Source organism: Oxyura jamaicensis, chromosome 1, assembly GCF_011077185.1.
Source record: "Oxyura jamaicensis isolate SHBP4307 breed ruddy duck chromosome 1, BPBGC_Ojam_1.0, whole genome shotgun sequence".
In the NCBI taxonomy this organism is placed as follows: domain Eukaryota; kingdom Metazoa; phylum Chordata; class Aves; order Anseriformes; family Anatidae; genus Oxyura; species Oxyura jamaicensis.
In genome coordinates this window covers 173905379-173925379 of record NC_048893.1, presented here as the reverse complement: position 1 = coordinate 173925379, position 20001 = coordinate 173905379, and the positions used below count along the sequence as shown (strand labels likewise).

At 38.9% G+C, this 20001-nt stretch overlaps 1 protein-coding gene across 6 annotated transcripts in view; it reads left to right on the top strand.

The window, feature by feature from the left end:
* ENOX1 (ecto-NOX disulfide-thiol exchanger 1) overlaps positions 1-20001 on the top strand; it is a 366706-nt gene that overhangs the window by 263300 nt on the left and 83405 nt on the right. For all 6 annotated transcript variants that reach the window (XM_035322371.1, XM_035322349.1, XM_035322363.1 and 3 more), the window contains 3 exons: positions 1052-1258; positions 8010-8243; positions 19004-19216. In XM_035322371.1, coding sequence (XP_035178262.1) covers positions 1052-1258; positions 8010-8243; positions 19004-19216 — 654 coding nt within the window. The remainder of the gene's footprint in view (positions 1-1051; positions 1259-8009; positions 8244-19003; positions 19217-20001) is intronic.

Below are 20001 nucleotides of genomic sequence, written 5' to 3'. Positions count from 1 at the left end.
CATCAGACCAGCTGCTTGCAGAATCACTATGAAGACAAAAGAGAAATTTAAGCAAAAATCTGGTGCTCTGGATTTGCAGTGTACCCAGATCATGGTTTAATGAAACTGGTTGTGTGTACGAATATATATATATGGATGTTTTAAGGTTGTAACCCCCTTTAGTGTGCTAAAGGGCCAAAAAACCTAATTCATATCAATCAGAGATTCCTGCTCAGAGAATTACTGTTAGAGGAATGCTCTAGCAATCTGCATATAAACAAGGTGAAATGTTATGACAGAGCATATTTTTCATACAGCCCTCAAAAATTTAATAGTTTTCAGATTTGTGTGTATACACATATATATATATATGTATATACATAAAAATAAATTTTCTATCCACTCCATTTCATGAGCACTTGTAAACAGTGAGTTTATTCTTCCTGCATGCCGCTGTCCACTCCATTATCTGGCACAAAAACAGAACAGATAACCGGCAGAGCGCTTTCATCATGTTGTCACTTCATCGTGTTTCCCGCTTTGTTTTTCTGTTTGCTGTGCTTCTGTGTTCTGACAAAGAAATTAATTTATTCTAAGACCAGGGAAAGGTGTTCAGTCATGGCTTCCCAAACTATATGCAGTATGGGTTCATTTTCAGGGGGCTTAAACTGGCATAAACTGGTGAGTGTGGCGAGTGCTGGGTATGAGCCAGAAATGATGAAGGTACAGAAGTTTGCCTGCTTTGAAACAGAGTATTTTCTATTTTTGTGTATTTTCTAACAGGAGACTGTGCAGGGAAAAGAAAGATCCTTTTAGACCTTCCCGCCTGGAGAATGACCCACAATGGCAGGAATTAGACTCTGAAAAACCACCTAAAACTTGAAAAGGTTTAGATTCAAGTAGCCTGTTTTGGACAATCTCTGCACTATTCAATTATTTTGCTTCTCCCTCTCTCCTGCCTCAATGCTATGTCAAATAACTGTTGCTGCCCAGAACTGATTAGGGGAATGAATAGAACCAGTGGATCAAAAGACGAATTTTGTATTCCAATGTGATTTCTGTTTTGACTTAGATCTTCCACCACCTTCAACAAGAGAGAGACCTCCTGGGTGTAAAACAGTGTTTGTTGGAGGATTACCAGAAAATGCAACGGAGGAAATTATTCAGGAAGTCTTTGAGCAGTGTGGAGATATAACAGCAATTCGGAAAAGCAAGAAGAATTTTTGTCACATTCGTTTTGCAGAGGAGTTCATGGTTGATAAAGCCATTTACCTTTCTGGTACTTCACATTCTTTAATGGATTTTCCTTGCTTCTCATTTGTATTTTGTGATGCTAATGTTTGCTTATTTTCTTAGCTTTTATCCCAGCAAGGCTTTTTTTTTTTTTAACACAGTGGTTCTAGCATGGACTGGCAAGGGGCAATTCTGTATATCCCTGTGTTTGCCAAGACTTGCGCTCTGTTTTGTATGTTGCATACCCAAGAGCAATTTCCTGCCATCCCACAACAATGCAACAGACCCTGAAATTCACTACAGAGCAATCTTATTTTCGATTTACACAGGTTTATGTAGTTTTGCTCACAGGTTGTAGAAAGAGGAGGGCACCAGGCCAGGAACACTGCTGGTTTCCAATGCCAATTTCTGTGATAACCTGGCAATTTCATTGGCATATTTTTATAGATTTGCAGTGCAGTCTGAATAAAGTCTACCTTTATGTGTGCATGTATTCAGCAGTCACCTGGGTTGGATTCTGAGACCCAAAAGTCTGTGCCTTTTGCCTCCCAGGACAATGAGTACCACAGAACTTGAGGTGTAAAATTTCAGATTCTCTTTTGTTTTCCGACAAAGGAACAGACTAAAAAATCTAACTCACATGAAAAAAGAAAGAAAAAAAAAAAAAAAAAAAAAAGAAGAAGAAGAAAACCATCTCTGCTTTCTCAAATCAGTCTTCAGTGACTGTTAATGCCTTTGTAAGGTTATAGTCTCCTTTACATGAGGGTTGGCTTCTCACCTGAGCCCTCCTTCACCACCCTGAGCTGGACCCCATCCCTTGTGTTTGTCTCCGCAGGCTGGATCATCACTCTTTTTGGGTCCTGGAGGACCCCTGTCCTTGTTTTGCCCCACAACACCTTCACCCCTTATGCAAGGTGTTCATAAATGAACAGTGCCAGGGACTACTCCTTGGCCAAGACCAGTTGACACAGACATGCTTACCACCTTGTGTAGGGTAACCTTGAGGACTCCTCCTGGGACCACCCAAAAGGGCACTAGGGAGCTAATAATTTGGCACACCTTGTCTGAGCTCCCATCCTAACCATCTTTTGTTTAGCAGCAAGGACATAGTTTCAATGTCCCTTAGGTGTCCATAGGAAGCTCACACAGTTAGAAACCAGTGGTTTCTCAAATCATCATTGGCTACATCTTAAATGAAAGAAAGGGAAAAAAGAGAAAAAAAGAACATATAAACTTTTGAAATGTATTGTCAGGAAAAACTTGCTTTTTATTTTTTTTTTTCTTTTTCATAACTTGACTGCCTGCTTTAAATAACTGTTCAACAAGCTCCACGAAATCATGAGTTTTATGAGACCTATGTAAAGATTTCTTTAGAATATATCTGCATTTTAATGCTTCTTCCAGATCTCCATCCCATTATGTGTTTTTCTTCCTTTTTTTAAAATATATATATATTATTATTATTATTTTTACCACATTTCTTCCTCCCTCCTCATCCTCTCTTCCCATTTTCCATCCTTCCTGCTTATGTGCTTATTCACTTATTACTTCCATAATGCTGGAGTTTAAAGGGACGGGTTACAGACCTCGCAGTAGTAAGAAGAGGCAGCACATTTCCCAGTTTCCAGCTTCTGTCCTATGGAGGCTCCAGCTCCAGCAGTAACAGAGCACTTGAGGAGGAGGTGAGAAGAAGCTTACAAATTCAGTAGGAGCTGGGATTACTGTATATGATAAAAGAAACAGTAGCAAGAAAGAGGCCAGAGAAAACTGCAGAAACATACAGACTGCCATCCTGGGGCAGCGTCAGCATCCTGACAGTTCAGTTTCCTGCTTCTCTGCAGTTCAGTGCACTCTTTGTTTCACTCCAAGTAAAGTTTAATTTTAATTTTCTATGGAAAAATCCTGGAGCACCAAATCTGTTGATTACTAGAAAATTCCCTTTGCTTCTGTGTGTCCTCACTTAAGTGTGCACCCATAACAAAGGAATTGAGCAGAGACGGAGGAGGCAGATTACCTTCCTTATCCTTCCTCTCTGATTTTTCTGCCAGCTTATTTCTGAGTTCCTGATCCTTTTCTCCGTATTGTTCTCACATCCTTCCTTCTTCCTTTTCCTTTCATCAGTTGCACCACTGCCTTCATGGCCTGTTCCACCCTCTCTCCCCATTTTCTTTTCTTCCATTCCTTTTCTTGCTTCTAAAACTTTTAGTGTTTCTAACCAGATCAGGGAAAGAAATAAAAAAAATAAAAAATGAAAAACCAAAACAAGAAAAAAAAAGGCAAAAAACAACAACGACAGAAAAAAAAAAAATGTAGAGCTGAGAAGGAAGAAGGAGAAAAGCAGGGGCACATAGCAGTCAGTGTTCACATCTTTTTGTCACCAGCATTGATTTCTGCAGACCTCTGCAGATGAAACAAGGAGCACTGAATCTCCCCCAGCACGGCAAAGCAGGGAGGTCAGGCATTAGACAGGGGCACGTTTTATTTGATCTTAAATTTTGTGTTTTTCTAATCAATCTTTAAAACATAATGTATTCTGAAAAAAGCACATTGTAAAGGCCTTTTCTTTTCCCCGTAAAAGATAAAAAAGACATACAAACAGAATTAGTGGTAAATACAGTATGCGTGTTATATTAGGGAGGAATCATGCCTTTAATATCTGTAATATAATGACAATTTTGTCTACCTAATCAGTTTTATCTGTCTTCCTCATCTAATCTCATCAAACTGAATATTTATCCTGTGCTTATCATCGGAGTACTGCAAGTGATTAGAAAATTTATTAAGTAGATTAATCACTGAGTATTTTCCTTTCTATTCCCAACTAAATATGTATAAAAGAAGACTGGGAGGTGGGTAGAAATAATGTTAAATAAGTTGGGTTGATACATTTTCATTTAGCCCTGAAAGTAGCATTTTGATCTCCCAAGGAAAAGGCTTTCTGAAATCAACATACCACCCCATGAGAAAGCTCTTTCTCCAAACTCTGTGTACTTTAGTCTTGCGGCTGACAATTCATGACAATTCAGTAACTCCTGCAAACATCGATGGTCCTGGATTGGAAACAAGGAACAAACGGGTTGCTTCAAACAGACCTGATTATACCCCAAAAGCCCAAGGATACATTTTTCCTAAGCTGATATTTTCCCATGTGGATTTCCATTTAGCACTGTATACTGGCTTTTATTTCACATTCTCACTGATCACCAGCACTCTCATCTACATCCCCAGTTAACAGCTGTTGCCTGGTCCCCCATATAGCAACACTCAAAGGTAAGTCAAGCCACAGAGTTTTTACTAGATCTGTGATAAGGAATTACGGTGTTTGATTTTTATCATTAATTTTTCCTGCTGCTGCTCCTTTAAAGTGAGAATCTTGGCATGTTCCCAGACTTTTTTTCCTCTGCCATTGTATGCGCAAAACTGAAATTAAAAATGACAGGCCAGGCATGCAGTTAGTGCTAGCTGCAGACCTGAGCAAAGAGCTCGGAAAAAGGTTTTTTGAGGGCAATTCCTTGCCCATGCATGAAGGGGAGAAAAGGCAGGTGATTTTCTCATGCATTTAAATACCTTTGAACATCAATAAGGATACATGGCATTCAAAAAGAGTGAGCCTTTCAGCTGCCCTACAGCTCAGACCTGCTATTACAGATGGGTGCCTGAGGATCCCATGTATAAAATTGGTCCTGCAAGTCATGCACCCTATACTACCCAGAGCCTTGCTGGCTATTGGCCTGTCAAGGACTCTTCACCAGGGATGCCTTTGGTCCTGTAGTGTCCCCCATGCCTGATTTAGGAGGATGCAAGAAGCCCTGCCAAGAAGGCATTTACTTTTTTTTTTTTTTTTTTTTTTTTTTTTTTGTAAAGGGAAAGATGACAAGCCCTGAGCAGCCTCATATAATTTTGAAGTCAACCTTGCTCTGAGGAGGGGACTGGACTAAATAATGCCCAAGGTCCCTTCTGACTGAGGTCAGTCTAGGTTTCTGTGCCTGGGGAAAACACAGTCTGACTGGCCATCTTCAGTCTTAACAGTTAAACAAGCAATGCAACTTTCTCAATGTGGTTCATTGCCAATTTCAAATATCTATTAATTTGGAGGCACTTAAACTGGTTACCTGAGGGAGACATTTGTGTTACAGAGGATACTGTGTTTTGGACTTTAATTTGCACCATTTGTGTTTTTTCCCACTATGCCCATTTACTTCAAAAATAAGGTAAGAGTTCAGTAAGACTCAACTTTGCAGGTGCATGCACAAGGTGTAGATAGAGTGTCCTTTCCAGTAGTTCTTTTTTCAGTGTTAGCTAGGCTTTGAGGACCACAAGAGTCGTGCTTCCTACAGGACTTCATTTCTCAGTGTGTCCATACCCAGTGTGCTCCAGCCAAGGGAGGCAGAAGACGGGGGAGAGGAAGAGAGATTGTGTCTTCCTGGAAAGTGCAGCCCAGATGGGAGATCTAATTTTAGGTTCACGAGACCTGGCACCCTGGCAGTGTCCTTTCACAGTGCTGATAATGCAGTTTTGGCACAGAGCAGTCACTATTTGAGGAATGCATCTTGGGGAGAAACATTTGTCATGGTTAGCAGAGTAACTGCACCAATGACCCCTTCATGCCTACACCCCTGTGAATAAAACCACTAAATTACCCTCTCTTGAGTTCAGATCTCCAAGTCTGACAGGTCACCCACACTCTTCTTCTGTTACGTTTCAATGGATATAGTGTACATCTTATGACTACAGCTATGTTTAAGGCCTTTTTGTGGAGAAAATAGTGTGTATTCCTCTGAGCAAGAGAAAGCAGTGCAAAGTAGAGGACATGATAAAGTGTCAGACAAACCCCTTGTTAGCCTCTCTGCACCATAAGCTTGTGCACCTTGGAGACCAGTCTTGGTCTGGTCCATAGAAGTTTTTGTCACCTTCAGGCTTTGAGGGACCTCTGAAATGCTTAGCGTGAGCTTTCCATCTAGAGTTCTTGATGGAACATGAAAGACATAACTCTTCCTCACTGACTGGCTAGTTAGCTGAACTCGACAAGATGCTTGAAAGGAAAATGTCAAGCAAAAGGCACACAGATTGTTTCTTTGTTTATTTGTTTGGCTCTTTTTGTTTCATTTTGAAAGGGTCATTACATATGTGGATATCTTTGAAGCTGTGGTTTCATGTGTGCTCTAGTACAGCCAGTCCCTTGTATTCATACATCAAGGTGTTTTTACAGCAGTAAAACAAACAGAGTATGCCTAGTTGCACATTTTTGCAAAAATGCTCGTATTCTATTACACAAGCCTTAACTTTGCTGTCCCTGGAGAGAGTTCAAAAGTGAGTTTTAACTGTAGTGGTGGGGTGCTGAAGCTCTTCAAACCACAGGCAAATCACCAGACTGAAAGGTAGGTTCTTTTGGATTGCTGATCAAAAGGAAGAAACACCATTTTTCCTGCCATTTTGAACAGCAGCTTCCTGTCCCTGGGGCTATTTCACAATGGTGGTAGTAGTGCATGTTTCTGAAGAGCCTCCTATGTGCCAGCTCAGCACAGAGTTCATTTCCACAGCATCCCATGATTTGAGAAGTCTCTGCTGGGATGCTCTCCTCCTGAGGCTACTACAGCATGTTGACATGTGGAAATTTGAGCTATCCCTATGCAGACTAATTATTTTTACCTGTATCTGAAAGCTCTGTTTACAGCTTTCTATTTGGTGTTCTCTCATCTTCCCTGAATCAGTATTTTAAAAGTTAGAGAAACTGCTCTGTGAGTATCTTTCAGCCTTTGAAATAAAACTTGAAAAAAGTTGGTGCCCAACATATGCTCTTCCACAGTATTGTCTCAGAAGTCTCCTTTTATAGCTGTGGTGTGATTTGTTCATCCTTTGCAGTCCAGGACTTTAGTACAGAGCAAGGCCCTGTTGTGCTATTATATAGGCTCTGACTTAAACAAAGCCTTTGCATTCTGGTAGCTTTAGCATATGACACATCAACCCAATTAGGAATATGTAGAAGATTGCTAAAGATGAGATGTGACAGGTTTCATTATTAGTTTTGAAAGAGGTTTTGCAAATGTCTAATAAATCCCCCCATGCTCTTAAAATTGGTTTAAAGAATGCTCAACTTAATGGTTTTTTATTATTATTATTATTTATTTTGCATTATTATTGACTTTATATCAGATTAACTTGTAGGTGGTTTAAGTTTGCTGCCAGATTATTGAGATGTGGTATTTGCAATTGGGAGGTTTCAAACTTTGAGATCTAGAGTCAACACAGGTATGATATCACCCTCTTTGTGGCCCAGAAATTTGCGTAGCACACTTTTTTCATTCATCTATGTTGTCATAATGTTATAAATTTCAGCCTTTTCCCACACTTCCAATTCCATTGGCAGGCTGAAAAACAATACTAAACTGTACATGACCTAAGCAGGATCAGGAGAAGAAGGACTTTACATTCAAACCAATTTAGTTTGTTTTGTAGTTGTTTTTGTTTAGCTGCCCTTTGCTTTTATAAATGTTGGGAGTATCAGCTAGAAAAAATGCTATATTTGGAGAGACTCCCAAGCAGGAATGTAGATTCTGTACCTTTGGGGTTAGTTTTTCATCTCATCTATTACGTTGATAGGTGATGCAGAAAATTACAAGGAAAAAAAAAAAGTGGATGAATGTTTATCTTCCTGTAAAAGCACAATGATAAATAGATCCTGTGTAGATAAGGGGGAATATGTGAATGTACATTTTAACTGCACTTGAGGGGAAAAAAATAAAGAAAAAAATGAACAAAGAAGTCCTGCAACAGTTAGTTCTGCTTGTTGGTTTCAGGTTACCGCATGAGATTAGGATCTAGCACAGACAAAAAGGATTCAGGTCGCCTTCATGTTGATTTTGCTCAGGCAAGAGATGACTTTTATGAATGGGAATGCAAACAAAGAATGCTGGCCCGAGAAGAACGCCACAGACGCAAAATGGAAGAAGACAGACTGCGCCCTCCTTCTCCTCCGGCAATAATGCATTATTCTGAACACGAAGCTGCTTTGCTGGCTGAAAAATTGAAAGGTAAGCAGCATTTGATACTTTGCAGTACATTATTCCTTAAGAGCATGAGCCATCTAGAAGTCAGAACAGGGGAGGTGATTTCTCCCCATTGTATTTCATTACGTGACCTGTTAACCTTTCCCCATTCCTCTGCCATTTTTATGTCAGTGGTAATGATACTCACCCACCTGCTAGGCATGTATAGCATCTGTCCATCTAGCTGTGCTTTAGCAGCTAAAACACAACTTTTAGAAAACTATACAGTGGGATTTTTTTTTCTGCTCAGTTGATGTCATCATCTGCTTTGGAAATTATCTCATCGTAAGACAAGTTGTTACACTCATCCTTCATATTAAAGCCCTGATTCTTAAAATGCTTTTATTTCACTGGGAGGTATTTTACTATATTACATGCATGTGCATGTCCTGACTCCTGGTATTTAAATTGCCTTCATGAACCACATTTTAACATGACCCTCATTGCACAATTTATCTCTGGCACACACCATCCATTCTTTCATTCCCTCTTTAGGGATAGAAGTACATGTGCAAGATAATGTATTGTTTTCTTCATGTGTTTCCTTGCTTGTTTGTTTTTGTCTGGGTACACTCACCAAGTTAGTATTTTACAAAGGTGAAGCTTAATGATTTCTGTCTTTTAAAGTTAACATACAAAACAAGAAGCAAAGAAATAAAAATGTTCATAGTAAAGAAATAATAAAAAGTCAAATAAACAACTCCTTATAACTCTTAAAGTTGTGTTTGTTTTCATTAGGCATTTAGCAACTGTGCTTGGCATTCTTTCCCCATGTGGTGGCCAAGCACATTACTTTACTGTGTGCCAGGTCACAAGAAACTGAGTCTTGCCACTGTTTCAGAATTACCCAGATTAGATGTAGGCTATCTAGCTGTCAACACGCTGGCCTCTGTTCTAACTATGAAACGTGTTTGGGAAGGAGGACAGTACAAAAGTGTTGCATCCTTGGAGCATGGAGCAGAGATGCACCCTACTGTCTCTTTGAGTACTGCATTGGTCACTGTTACATCAGCTGCTTGCTACTTTGGCTAACTGATATTCTGACCACATATGCTCCGCTATTAAATAACTCCTTAAATAACTGAGAGATTGGTAAAATAACCCAGAGGGATTGATAGACCAGGAGGAAAGGAAGAATGAAATCCATGTATAAGAATTTTTATTTCTTACCTAGCTTCCAGTCCAGCTTCTCTAGAGGTTATGCAATACAATACAGCTTTAGATCCATCTGTTCCCCGAATCTGTTTTCAATTGAATATTTTAGAAGTTAATCTTTTATAGGGAAGTTTTTCTTTATGTAGCAAGGCCTAGAGGTTTCCTGAACTAAGCCAGAAAATGCAAGAAGTCTGGGAAATTTCTTCCATATGGCTGGCCATTGCTTAGGGCAAGTGAATGTGGGTTTTTGCAAGATGTTTCAGATGCTTATATTTAGAAGAGTTTTTTTCTTTTCAGTCTGGGAAGTTTCCATGCTTAATTAAAGCTTATTCCAAGTTTTTAGAGCTTTGGTTCTCTCGAAGGACATTTGACCAGAGCTTGTCATATATGCACAAGTTTAATATAGCAATGTTTTGATCATGATAGAGGCCAACTATTTCTCTGGAAATTAAAATAAACTTTTGGAAACATACAGAACTAAATATAAGCAAATAAGAAACCAAAATGTTACGATTATTTTTAAATGGTTAAAAATAACTATTATCCAGCAGCAAAACATATTGCAGTTTTAAGAATGGGTTTAATTAACCATTGACTTTTAGTGAGATTAACAGCACCAGTTCTGCATCTGTATAGAGTGTTGGGGATGGAAAATGCGAAGAAGCCCCCTCCATTCTCACTGTGTTGTCTCCTGTACTAGATACTCTAGAAAGGAGAAATGCAATCCAAAAATTTTACTGGTGCATGCTGCTGCATTTCCAATAGCATCTGGTCAGTACCTATGAGGGAGAGTGTAGAATATTAAAATCTCCCTTGGGCAACACAGATTCACCATGAGCCTCTGTGTAACAGCCTAAAACTAGAGGTAAATCTACAATCTCTCACTCTGACAAAGGTCAGTTCATGTCATCACACACTCAGAATTTAAATGGGGGCTTCAGTGAAGCTAACAGAAGATATATATATACATATATTTATATATACATATATTTATAAACTCAGGGTCAAAATATCATTTCTCTGGGTAGCACCAGATTTGCATTGCTTCAAAAGCCTGGACAATCCATCCATCAAAATATATCTGCTCTTAGCAAGACTTACCTTGAAAGACTGGTTGTTGAGCAGATGCCTTGCAGTTATTTTCTTAAGTAACGACCTTCCCATGGTACCCGCTTCAAAAGTGTCCTAAACTCTGTTGCTAACTAATGAGGTAGAGTTGCGGGTGCCCAACATGCAGGTTTCAGTACCTGCAGTGCCTCCAGAACTTCACTGAGCAACACTAGCTGAAAAGCAAGCCAAGATAGCTAAACATCTGTCATCCCAAGATACTGCTCTGCAATCACAGATGTAGACTACTTGGTCTGAGTCCAAGGAGCTTTTGTTGTCAAAATAACCTTGGAAATTCCTGACAGCAAGAAAATCTGTTGGTGAGCAGAGATGAACTAGACTCATCAGACAGTTTTCTGCTGTGGTCTTTAGATATTTATTGGGTCTATAATAGAAGTGACAATATCTTTTTTCACCTCCCACAAACTGCAGCATAAGACTTAAAGAAATCATTGTTTTTGTGTACCAGACGTGGCTGCAAACTCTCATCCCAGTATTGCCAGCATATTCCTATTTATCTCATGTGCTAAAGCCACCTGGTTTGGCAGTTACTGGCAGTTAATTTTACATGAGAAGTTATTTTTTGCCTTTTTTTTGACCTTCCAAACCACTAAAGATGACTTGAAGGGAAATTAATTAATTAATTAAAAATTAAGTGCTGTTTGTTTAAAATGGTAAAGCAAAATTTCACTTTTTCAAAAGGTTCTCTTCAAAACTAATTTTTGACTCAGTTATTCCAAAGTTGGATGTAAATGTGCAAATAGTTTCAAAAACCATTGTCTGATCACCGAGGAATAAGATAAAAGCTAAGTGTAACTCAGGTTAATTAAACTTCTAACTTGCTTTCTCAGATCCTCCTGCCTGGGTTAAAAGTCTGTTTTTCCTCAACAAAATGTCTCAATAATTTTGTAGATATGAATTCTGAAAAATCAGGATCTCCTACAGTGAAATGTTACTGTAAGTGTGAACTGTCCTCCTTAAAAGACCTTTGAGAATAGTCCTTGAATTCTTATGCCAACAAACCCAGCAAAATATTATGCCTTTTGCTGTTTTATTATAAAAATGCGACCTTCTTTTCTTCTGGTTCATTGCAGCTTTCTTGTTTCATGCATGTATTTCAGATTTTGATTCCTTGGTATTCATTGCAGCTTTCTTGTTTCATGCATGTATTTCAGATTTTGATTCCTTGGTATTAAATCAGATGTGTTATTACTGAGCAGTGAGATGTGTCGGTAGATATTTGGGATCAAATTTGCATATTCTTACATCTGTTTTCTTGGGTGCTGTATAAATGGTTGAGTAACGTGGTGCCCAGAACATCACACAACTAGAGGTGAACTGAACCTTTCATCTTTAAGTGGAATGCTGCTCTGTCAGGTGTATTGGAACAAATCATTTTAATCTGTGTGCTTATGACATTTGTGTTTCAAAGCAGAGTTTCAAATGTTATGGTATTCTTAATTCAAGCATATCTGTACCTAATGGTATCATCTTCAGAAATCACTTCTTGCAAATAAGCTCCTTTAAAATACTACATCTGTCTTATTTGCTGCAGGTAGTTACATAGTTCCACCATTTAACAAAGACATCTTTTCATATCTGAATATCTGTTTTTTAAATATTTTGCAAAAAAAAAGAGAAATAAACATCTTCAAGTCATATGCAATACTCTGGTATTTACCTCCCTTTTAAATACAGTGTCTCTTTACGAGCACAGGAAAGTTATTTATGTGGTTTTCCATTGGAGAAAAAATATATATAATTTGAAAAAATGAGAAGCTGCTGCTTTGCCAGGCACTGTATTATCCCCTGAAGAGAGAACAGATTGGAAATTTAAATAAATAGATGGCAGTTACAGTAGACTGAACTAACTGGGGATGCATCTTGTGCAAGATTCAGGTAACATCAAGCCTGACAATCTCAACCCTTGCACATCATTTGAAATATAAACAACGTTTAATTGCTTGGGAAATAGGATATTTCACCAAGAAGAAAACTGTGCCACTGTCGGTCTCGCTCTGCGCTTGAGAGCCAGATTTGGGGAGTGCTGCAGACGCAGCACAGTTATCCAGAAAGGCAGGTCTCACACTGATGGGATAGAGCTCAGCACCAGTCTGTGTCGAAGAGGGAGGCAAAGCTGAGATCCTCTGAACAAATCTAATGTGTGCCAGGTTTAATTGTCGCCGAAAGACTCCAGACCTTTTTTTTAGCAATCTTTTTTTATTAGCAGTATATCAAGGCAGAGACCTACAATAGACATGCTTCAAGGCTTTAGCATCAAATCTGTTCACTTACCCTCCCTGTTCCTTAGATTATCATCTTCTCCTTCCTTCTTCCATATGCTGCTGACATCTGCTGTGGCACCATACATCTGGCTCAGAGTGCATCAGTCAGGGGCTACGAGCAGGCACATTGCAAGGGTAGTTTTGTCTCCTAGCAAAAGAGTGGAAGGTGGGTTCAGCTATCAGTGGCCTGATAACCCACTTCCCTTGGGACCTCATTCCATAAGCCTGCAAGAAATACATTTGCTGTTAAGTGTGTTACCAAAAGTGCCCTCCCTCACCTAATCTGTGTTGTATCAATGCAAATTTTAAGGTTTTAGTGTAAACCTACTTGATTAAATGTGCAGTACTGCAAAATGACTCAAGTTAATTACTATGAACTGGGAAAATTGCAGCTCACTGATCTGAAAGTTTGTGGTGTGATTTTTGAGAAATAGGGAGGAAACTCAGTACCTTCATAATTACTTTTTATTGGCAATAATGGCATCAACAGGATAAGATAATGGATTTCTGTGTCTCACACAAAACACCCACCCCTGGAAGAATCTTGCGTGACTGAATTTGGAAGGAGTTTGATGATACAGGGAGGAGAGATTTCCTTTTAAGATATCTTTTAGTAAACATATATATATATAATCTAGTTTCACTTATTTATTACATAACTGCAAAAGTTTCTCTGGGGTAGCATATAGCTACGAAAGAGTAAGGTGGATGATTAATCTTTCTTTAAAGAAACTCTTTGGCAGTAAGAATATTTATTCCCAGATTCTCACTTATTATGCAGTACCATTGGGTTAAAAATGCTATTAATCCCCAAAGCACCAGACTGATGTGTGTGGTGTATGGCACACTTACATAAAGTTGAGCAGGGAAAAAAGAAGGTGAGGGTAGCAGACTGAAGAGTTGTGTTTCTAGGTCAGTGCCAGGCACTCTGTGCAAGAGAAGCTCTTAAGCCAAGAGAAAAATAGGTCATCATTGTGGCACCAAGAGTGGCGTGTGCTGGAAAGCAAATTGTTCCTGATGCACAGGGGAGCTGGGTTGAACTTGCTGATGAATGATGTTACTACACCTTTTCTCTGACCCGATTCACACACATCAGTCACGCACTGGGGTTTGTCATTTTTTTTTGTTGTTTTGAATTCAGTGCTTGCAGTTTAGAAATCTTAGTTATAGTCTAACAAATTATCAGATCAGAAGTCAGATTAACAGTAACCTTGCTCAAACATCCTCACTGCTGCAGTAATATGGAGTGAAGCAGTCTGCAACCTGAGCTGGCCTCTGCCCCTTTCTTGTGATAAATGGGCTCAGTTTGGCAAACTAGCTGTGGGATATGATCAGATGGGCCGCTCCAGGCAGACCTGAGGGTGTGTAACCGCCAGCAAGTGGATGGTGCTGAGCTGGTGGGCATGAGGCAGGGGACACAACATCTTTCTGTGGCACAGCTGCAGCTGGCAGAGGACAAGCTGTCAGTCAGAGGTAGATGGATGGGACACAGCCTGTGGCTCTTGTCCCCTCTTGATGTACCCTGTAGCACAGACATTCTCAGATGCAGTGATACCCTCAAGAGTTGTTTATTAACTGGATTTCTTCTGGTCCAGGCAGAGCTTAAGGGCATACCTAGCTCTTCCTATTTCACAGAAGGGCCAGAGAAAAATGAGATCGTTAATGCAACCGAAAGCATATGCAATGAGCATATGCTCTCTAGGTGCAGGCGTTAAGATAACGAACAACAGCTCCGTCCTTAACTATCTCCTTGCAAGCCTAAGAGACTGCATTAGGGGAACGAGATTAGGATCAAGAGATAGTATGTGCTGACTTTGGACAACAGCACATCCAGTAGGACAACATAGAATAATGGCTATAATTTAGACAGGCTCCCAGGTTTGTGTGAATTATCTCAGGTATTTTTCAAGTGTTTGAGAAAGTCTACCTGTGGGAAGATACTGACAAAGCTAAAAGCAACTGTAGTTGCAATGTATGATCTTGCCCTGGCTAAAAGTCCAGCACACAATGTCATTCTTGAAATACGGAAATATAAAGTTGGCTATATTTAAAATATATATAAAAAATATAAAAATTATAGTAATAAGAGTGAATGTCTGGTTTGAATGCTTGTCTTTAGAGTGATGGATTAATCTATCTTATCTCTAATAGCTAAGGCCTTAGAAACCATCACCCCAGTTGTTAAAGTACCTTATGAAGGTGCTTAACATTGAGAAACAAATAGTCACAAAATTTCAGATTCCTCTGAGCTGAATTCTGCTCGGTGTTACACCAGGGAAACTTCATGAACTGAGAATAAAAGCTTTGTTTCCATTGCTTTTTCCCAGTTTGCCATTTGTTAGTCATTCTTCTCATAGCTTTTTCTGTTAAGAAGTTAGTGCCTGTTGGGGTTGTTTGGAGGTCGTCAAATTATAGGCAGAAAAATGCAAAACATTTGTCAACAATTGTTCCCTCTTTTCATAGAAATATCCCTGATGACAATTTCCCAGACAGCTGTAAGGATGCATTTTCTTTTCTTTATATTTCATTTCATCTAAGTTGTGAGCTAGGATTTAAGTGCCAAATATCTTCAGTTCATATAAGAAGAATTTGAAGTATCGTACCTCTAGAGGCATGTGACTGAGTCTAGCAGCACGTGGAAATCCCTAGCGACAGACACCCAGCAATAGGTGGGTATATGAAAAAGTCACTGTGTGCATCACAGCTTGCTGTGTAACTTGAAAACCCAACGCATGTACACAAAAGCTGAGTGGGTGTTTTGCAACTGTTGTACCTGTGTAATAGTTGGGATTCCTCAGACCAAATGCTGATATCTCTTGCAGAGATGTCAATACACGAGCAGGGAACCCCAGGCTTCCTTTACAGCTGGTTGAGGGAAGCAGGCACTTTTGAGGCACGCTTTACCTCACCTTCAAGTAGACAGCTAAAACAGGACCAACAAATCATATCAAAGAAGAGTCCAATTCTTTCCATTGACTCTACCAGGAGTCTGGGTGTACAAACTCAGGTTGACATGAAGGAGATTAATCCTACCTTACTTAAAAAGTGCTGCAACTTGGAGGAGAAATGATTTAAGTGCATGAAATAATTTGTTGTGTGCTTACTTTTAAGGAACAATTACATATGAGAGCATTTCTTATATAAAGGAATTTATTTTAAGAGTGTGTTTTTAAACAGTGTATATTTATGTGCATCCTACCACAAGGGAATAATTTTGAACAGAATTAGGAGTTTTGTTTTATTTTTTTAATGAATGGTTGCAATCATAAGATAGTTCATGCTCTGCTTAAATTAGATTCCATCGCTGCATTTCTTCTGCTATTTATCTACTAAATAAAAAATAAATGAACAAACTGGTATAAAAATCTGATTTTCCAAGTGAACCTCTGATTGCTCAGAAAGAGTCCCTGCATTCTGGATGAAGAAAATTAATTCACAGTGAACCTTGTGCCAGTCACTGAGCAGTTGATTTAGGAATAGAAAAATATTTCAATTTTTTTCTATTTCTAGAAGGTGAAATAAGGAAATTTTAGAACTGTAGATAAGATTTTATTAATTAATGTGCTCCTGTTGTGAATATATTACCCTCTAGCATTTTTTAATGTATCTTCTAATTATGTAATCAATGAAGATTCTGATGTTTACCAATGAAACTTTTTTCCTGCTAGTACAGAGCTATGAATTAACTATAACAAGCCCACAGTCTTCTGCAGCTCCTTGGCATTATAGTAAGTTGAAAACAAGTTTTCATCATGTCCTTTTAAATGGGTTGAATCCATCTGGCAGATGGAAGGCATGTTTATGTATATCCCTTATACACGCCAACTGTGCCTGATAAAAACAAAACAAAAGAAGGGGTGTTTTCATTTCGTGTAGATTCTGAAGCAAAACAACACAGAGCTGTGTATTGTGGAGACACTGAAGTAGGAGAAAGGGAAAATGTCTCTGTGAAAAGAATTTTCCTGATACATCTCCATGAAATGTTATTGCCCAGTTCTGCACACTTTTTCTTCACAGGTCATGGTGTACCTCTTCAGAGGTGCTTCTGTGCACCATTTCTCCCAACTTTGAGGTTCATGTCTTGACCTAGATTGAATGGGATAATTTACTCAAAATGATGCTTTAGTGTTGGTTGATAAATTACGTGGGATGATACAGATAATGATGTCTACAAAGAAAAAGAACATTCTGTTGCAGTTGCTCTCTACTCACAGTCTATTACATCATTGGAGTTAACAGGTTGATGCCATCCTCAGGGTGACCTGACTCTACAGATTGTTGGAAATTGCATGCTAACATTCCCAAAAGCCCTTACAGGTTATTCTTATTGACCACTCTAATTATAATAAACGTTATGTTCCAGGAGGGAGTTCTTGGCTGTATTGGATTCGTGACATCCAGCCCATGCATTTCAGGAGGCTGAAGCTCGGAGGGTGGTTTTATCAGTGAAGAGGTTTTGCACGACTTTTGTTTGCATTTATTTATTCCAAGGCCCATATTCAGACAACTTCACTCATCAGAGCCACTTAATGCATACCTGCTTTGTATACATCCAGGGAAGCTAGAATGTGGAGACCAATCCAAGGGGACAATACAGAAAATGAAGATCCCCAACTGCTTCTTCCTCTCCAGAGACAATTACTTAATGAATGATGATGATGATAAATCACATGTTAATGTAAAGTCACAACAGATACATCATCATAAAGGATGTTATGATGCTCTTATTTTGCATTTTTTTCCAGAGATATTGAGTGAACATGTGTTCACCGACAGCAGAGAGCAAATCCCATTGCTATAGCTGAAAGCATGTTTCAGTTAATAAGATGCTAAAGATAAGGCAAAGTAAAATCTACTCCTCACAGGCTGTGGGCGCAGAACATGGCACTTTTCCTCTCTGCACTTTAAGATCTTCACCTTTTAGGGAAGTGATTACTGATTGGGAATAAGAGCCGAAATCATCACTTGAGTATTAGTATTTCTTTATTCTTTGCACATGGAATGCAGAGTCTTAGAAACGACATTCCACATTTTTGTATTCTCCAACACAGTTGTCTGGTTTTAATATTTTCCAATTTTCATTTTAAATGTCTTTTGGCTACAACTATACTACCTCTCTGTACCTTAACAGCACTCCTTCTACAGAAAGGTGTACCTTCATCTAAAATATATGAAGAAATCTAAGCAGAAAGGACCACATGAACTGTTTAAAATGATTTGTTGGGAAATTGAAGTTTTATAGAATAAAAACCTGAAGAAAAAAAAAAAAAAAAAAGATGGAATTGCACAAAAAAATGGTTCCACAGGAAGACACTGTTGTAATAACATTTTCTTGCAGTTTACTCTAAATGGGATTTAAAAAGAAATGTGTCCTCTTAATCCTGATGAAGCCAGAAGTGCAATGGATGCTGTGTGAGTCTTCTGAGGAAACTGAGAGCACTGTCAGAGGAAATAAGACTACCTGGGGAAGAAGTGCAAAAATTTAGCCACCAGGTTTTGTTGATCTTTCTGCAGAGAAATATAACTTCAGTTACATGAATGCTAATCAAAAAGCAGTAATCCAGGTATTTGCCTGAATTCATTTGGACTCCTTTAAGAAAAATGTTGAAAATAAAGCACAGACAAATGCAAAATACAAAATAAATACAGACACATCATCTGTTCAAAGCAGTTCCTTGTAATTAATCAGTGCTTCAAGCAGAAGTTGTTCAGCCTAGTCATTGTTCATTAATTAAGAATGTGATAGTAGTGAAATCTGTTGACAAAAGTAGGGCTGAGCACAAGCTCCAAGACTGAGCTTTCGGCCAAGAAGATTAACAAGGACAAATTTCATTTCTTCAGTGGTTCTTGTAACATAAAGTTCTCCTCACTCCTCTCTAAGGTCATTTCATATTTGCTGAACAGCTTAAGGGAGCTGTTTTAAAAGAGAGGAGTCAGCCCATGGATGTATGTGGGCTGCTTTTTATTGCGAGAAAACTATTAGAATAAGCAGAAGGCAAGTCTTGAAGGAAGATTTATGGAGCTTCACATGGTAGCATTGGCTTCCTACATCTGATAGGACAAAAGACCTAAAAGTTGCCCCAAATGATATACTGCGAGCATGGTTTACGGTGATTTTAATGTGACACAGAGCAGAAAATGCGTTCTTGACAGGATATTTATGTCTGCAATTCAACACCCATGCTTTGATTGTTCTAGATGATAGCAAGTTTTCGGAGGCCATCACAGTGCTGCTTACCTGGATTGAGCGAGGCGAGGTGAATCGTCGCTCTGCAAACCAGTTTTATTCGATGGTGCAGTCCGCAAACAGCCACGTTCGCCGGCTCATGAATGAAAAGGCAGCTCATGAGCAAGAGATGGAGCAAGCCAAGGAGAGTTTTAAAAATGCCTTAACAGGGATCCTGACACAATGTAAGTAACTCCTTTTTGTCCAGTGGTGTTGTAGTGATGGTGGTGGTGGTGGTAGTGGATTTTTTATCATTTTGTTTGTTTGGGGGTAAGTAGTTGCAATGCTGTCATATTTTACTTCATGTCCTATTTCATACTCTATGGCAATTGGAGGAACAAGGACCATTCCTAAGAGCTTATTTCCCAAGGTGAGCAAAGTTTCAGTAGTTTTTACTTATTATTATTATTAATAATAGATGAAGACATACTCTATGCATAATGTCTACAATTACATAGGCAAAACACTTCAAGAATGAACCAGACAGAAGACTTCCTGCTCTGAAAAAAGACCATGCTTTTGTGGAGAGAAGTGATTTTTAACCTTTGAGTTACAACTCAGGCCAATTACAGAATAGAGGACAATTAGGTTATATTTTTAGCCTGGGTTTAGGGAAAAGCAGTAGGATTCAGAAACTTAGGGATATATTCACAGCATACCAGGCCACCCGCACAGTTGGAGAATATGCTGTACCACTGCTGGCATCAGGACTGCTCAGCTGATACAATGCCAGTATTAATTTGGCAGATAAACTGCCTTAAATATTTAGTGCTGGCATCTATTTCCTTAGTACAGAAATATAATCAATGAAGTTACCTTAATGGGTTTCCCTCATAAAACAGCAATCATGGAACTTGCCTAGAAGTGTTTTTCAAAGGAAAGAGAGAGACGAGATGAGACGAGATGAGATGAGACGAGAAGATGAAGAGAAGAGAAGAGAAGAGAAGAGAAGAGAAGAGAAGAGAAGAGA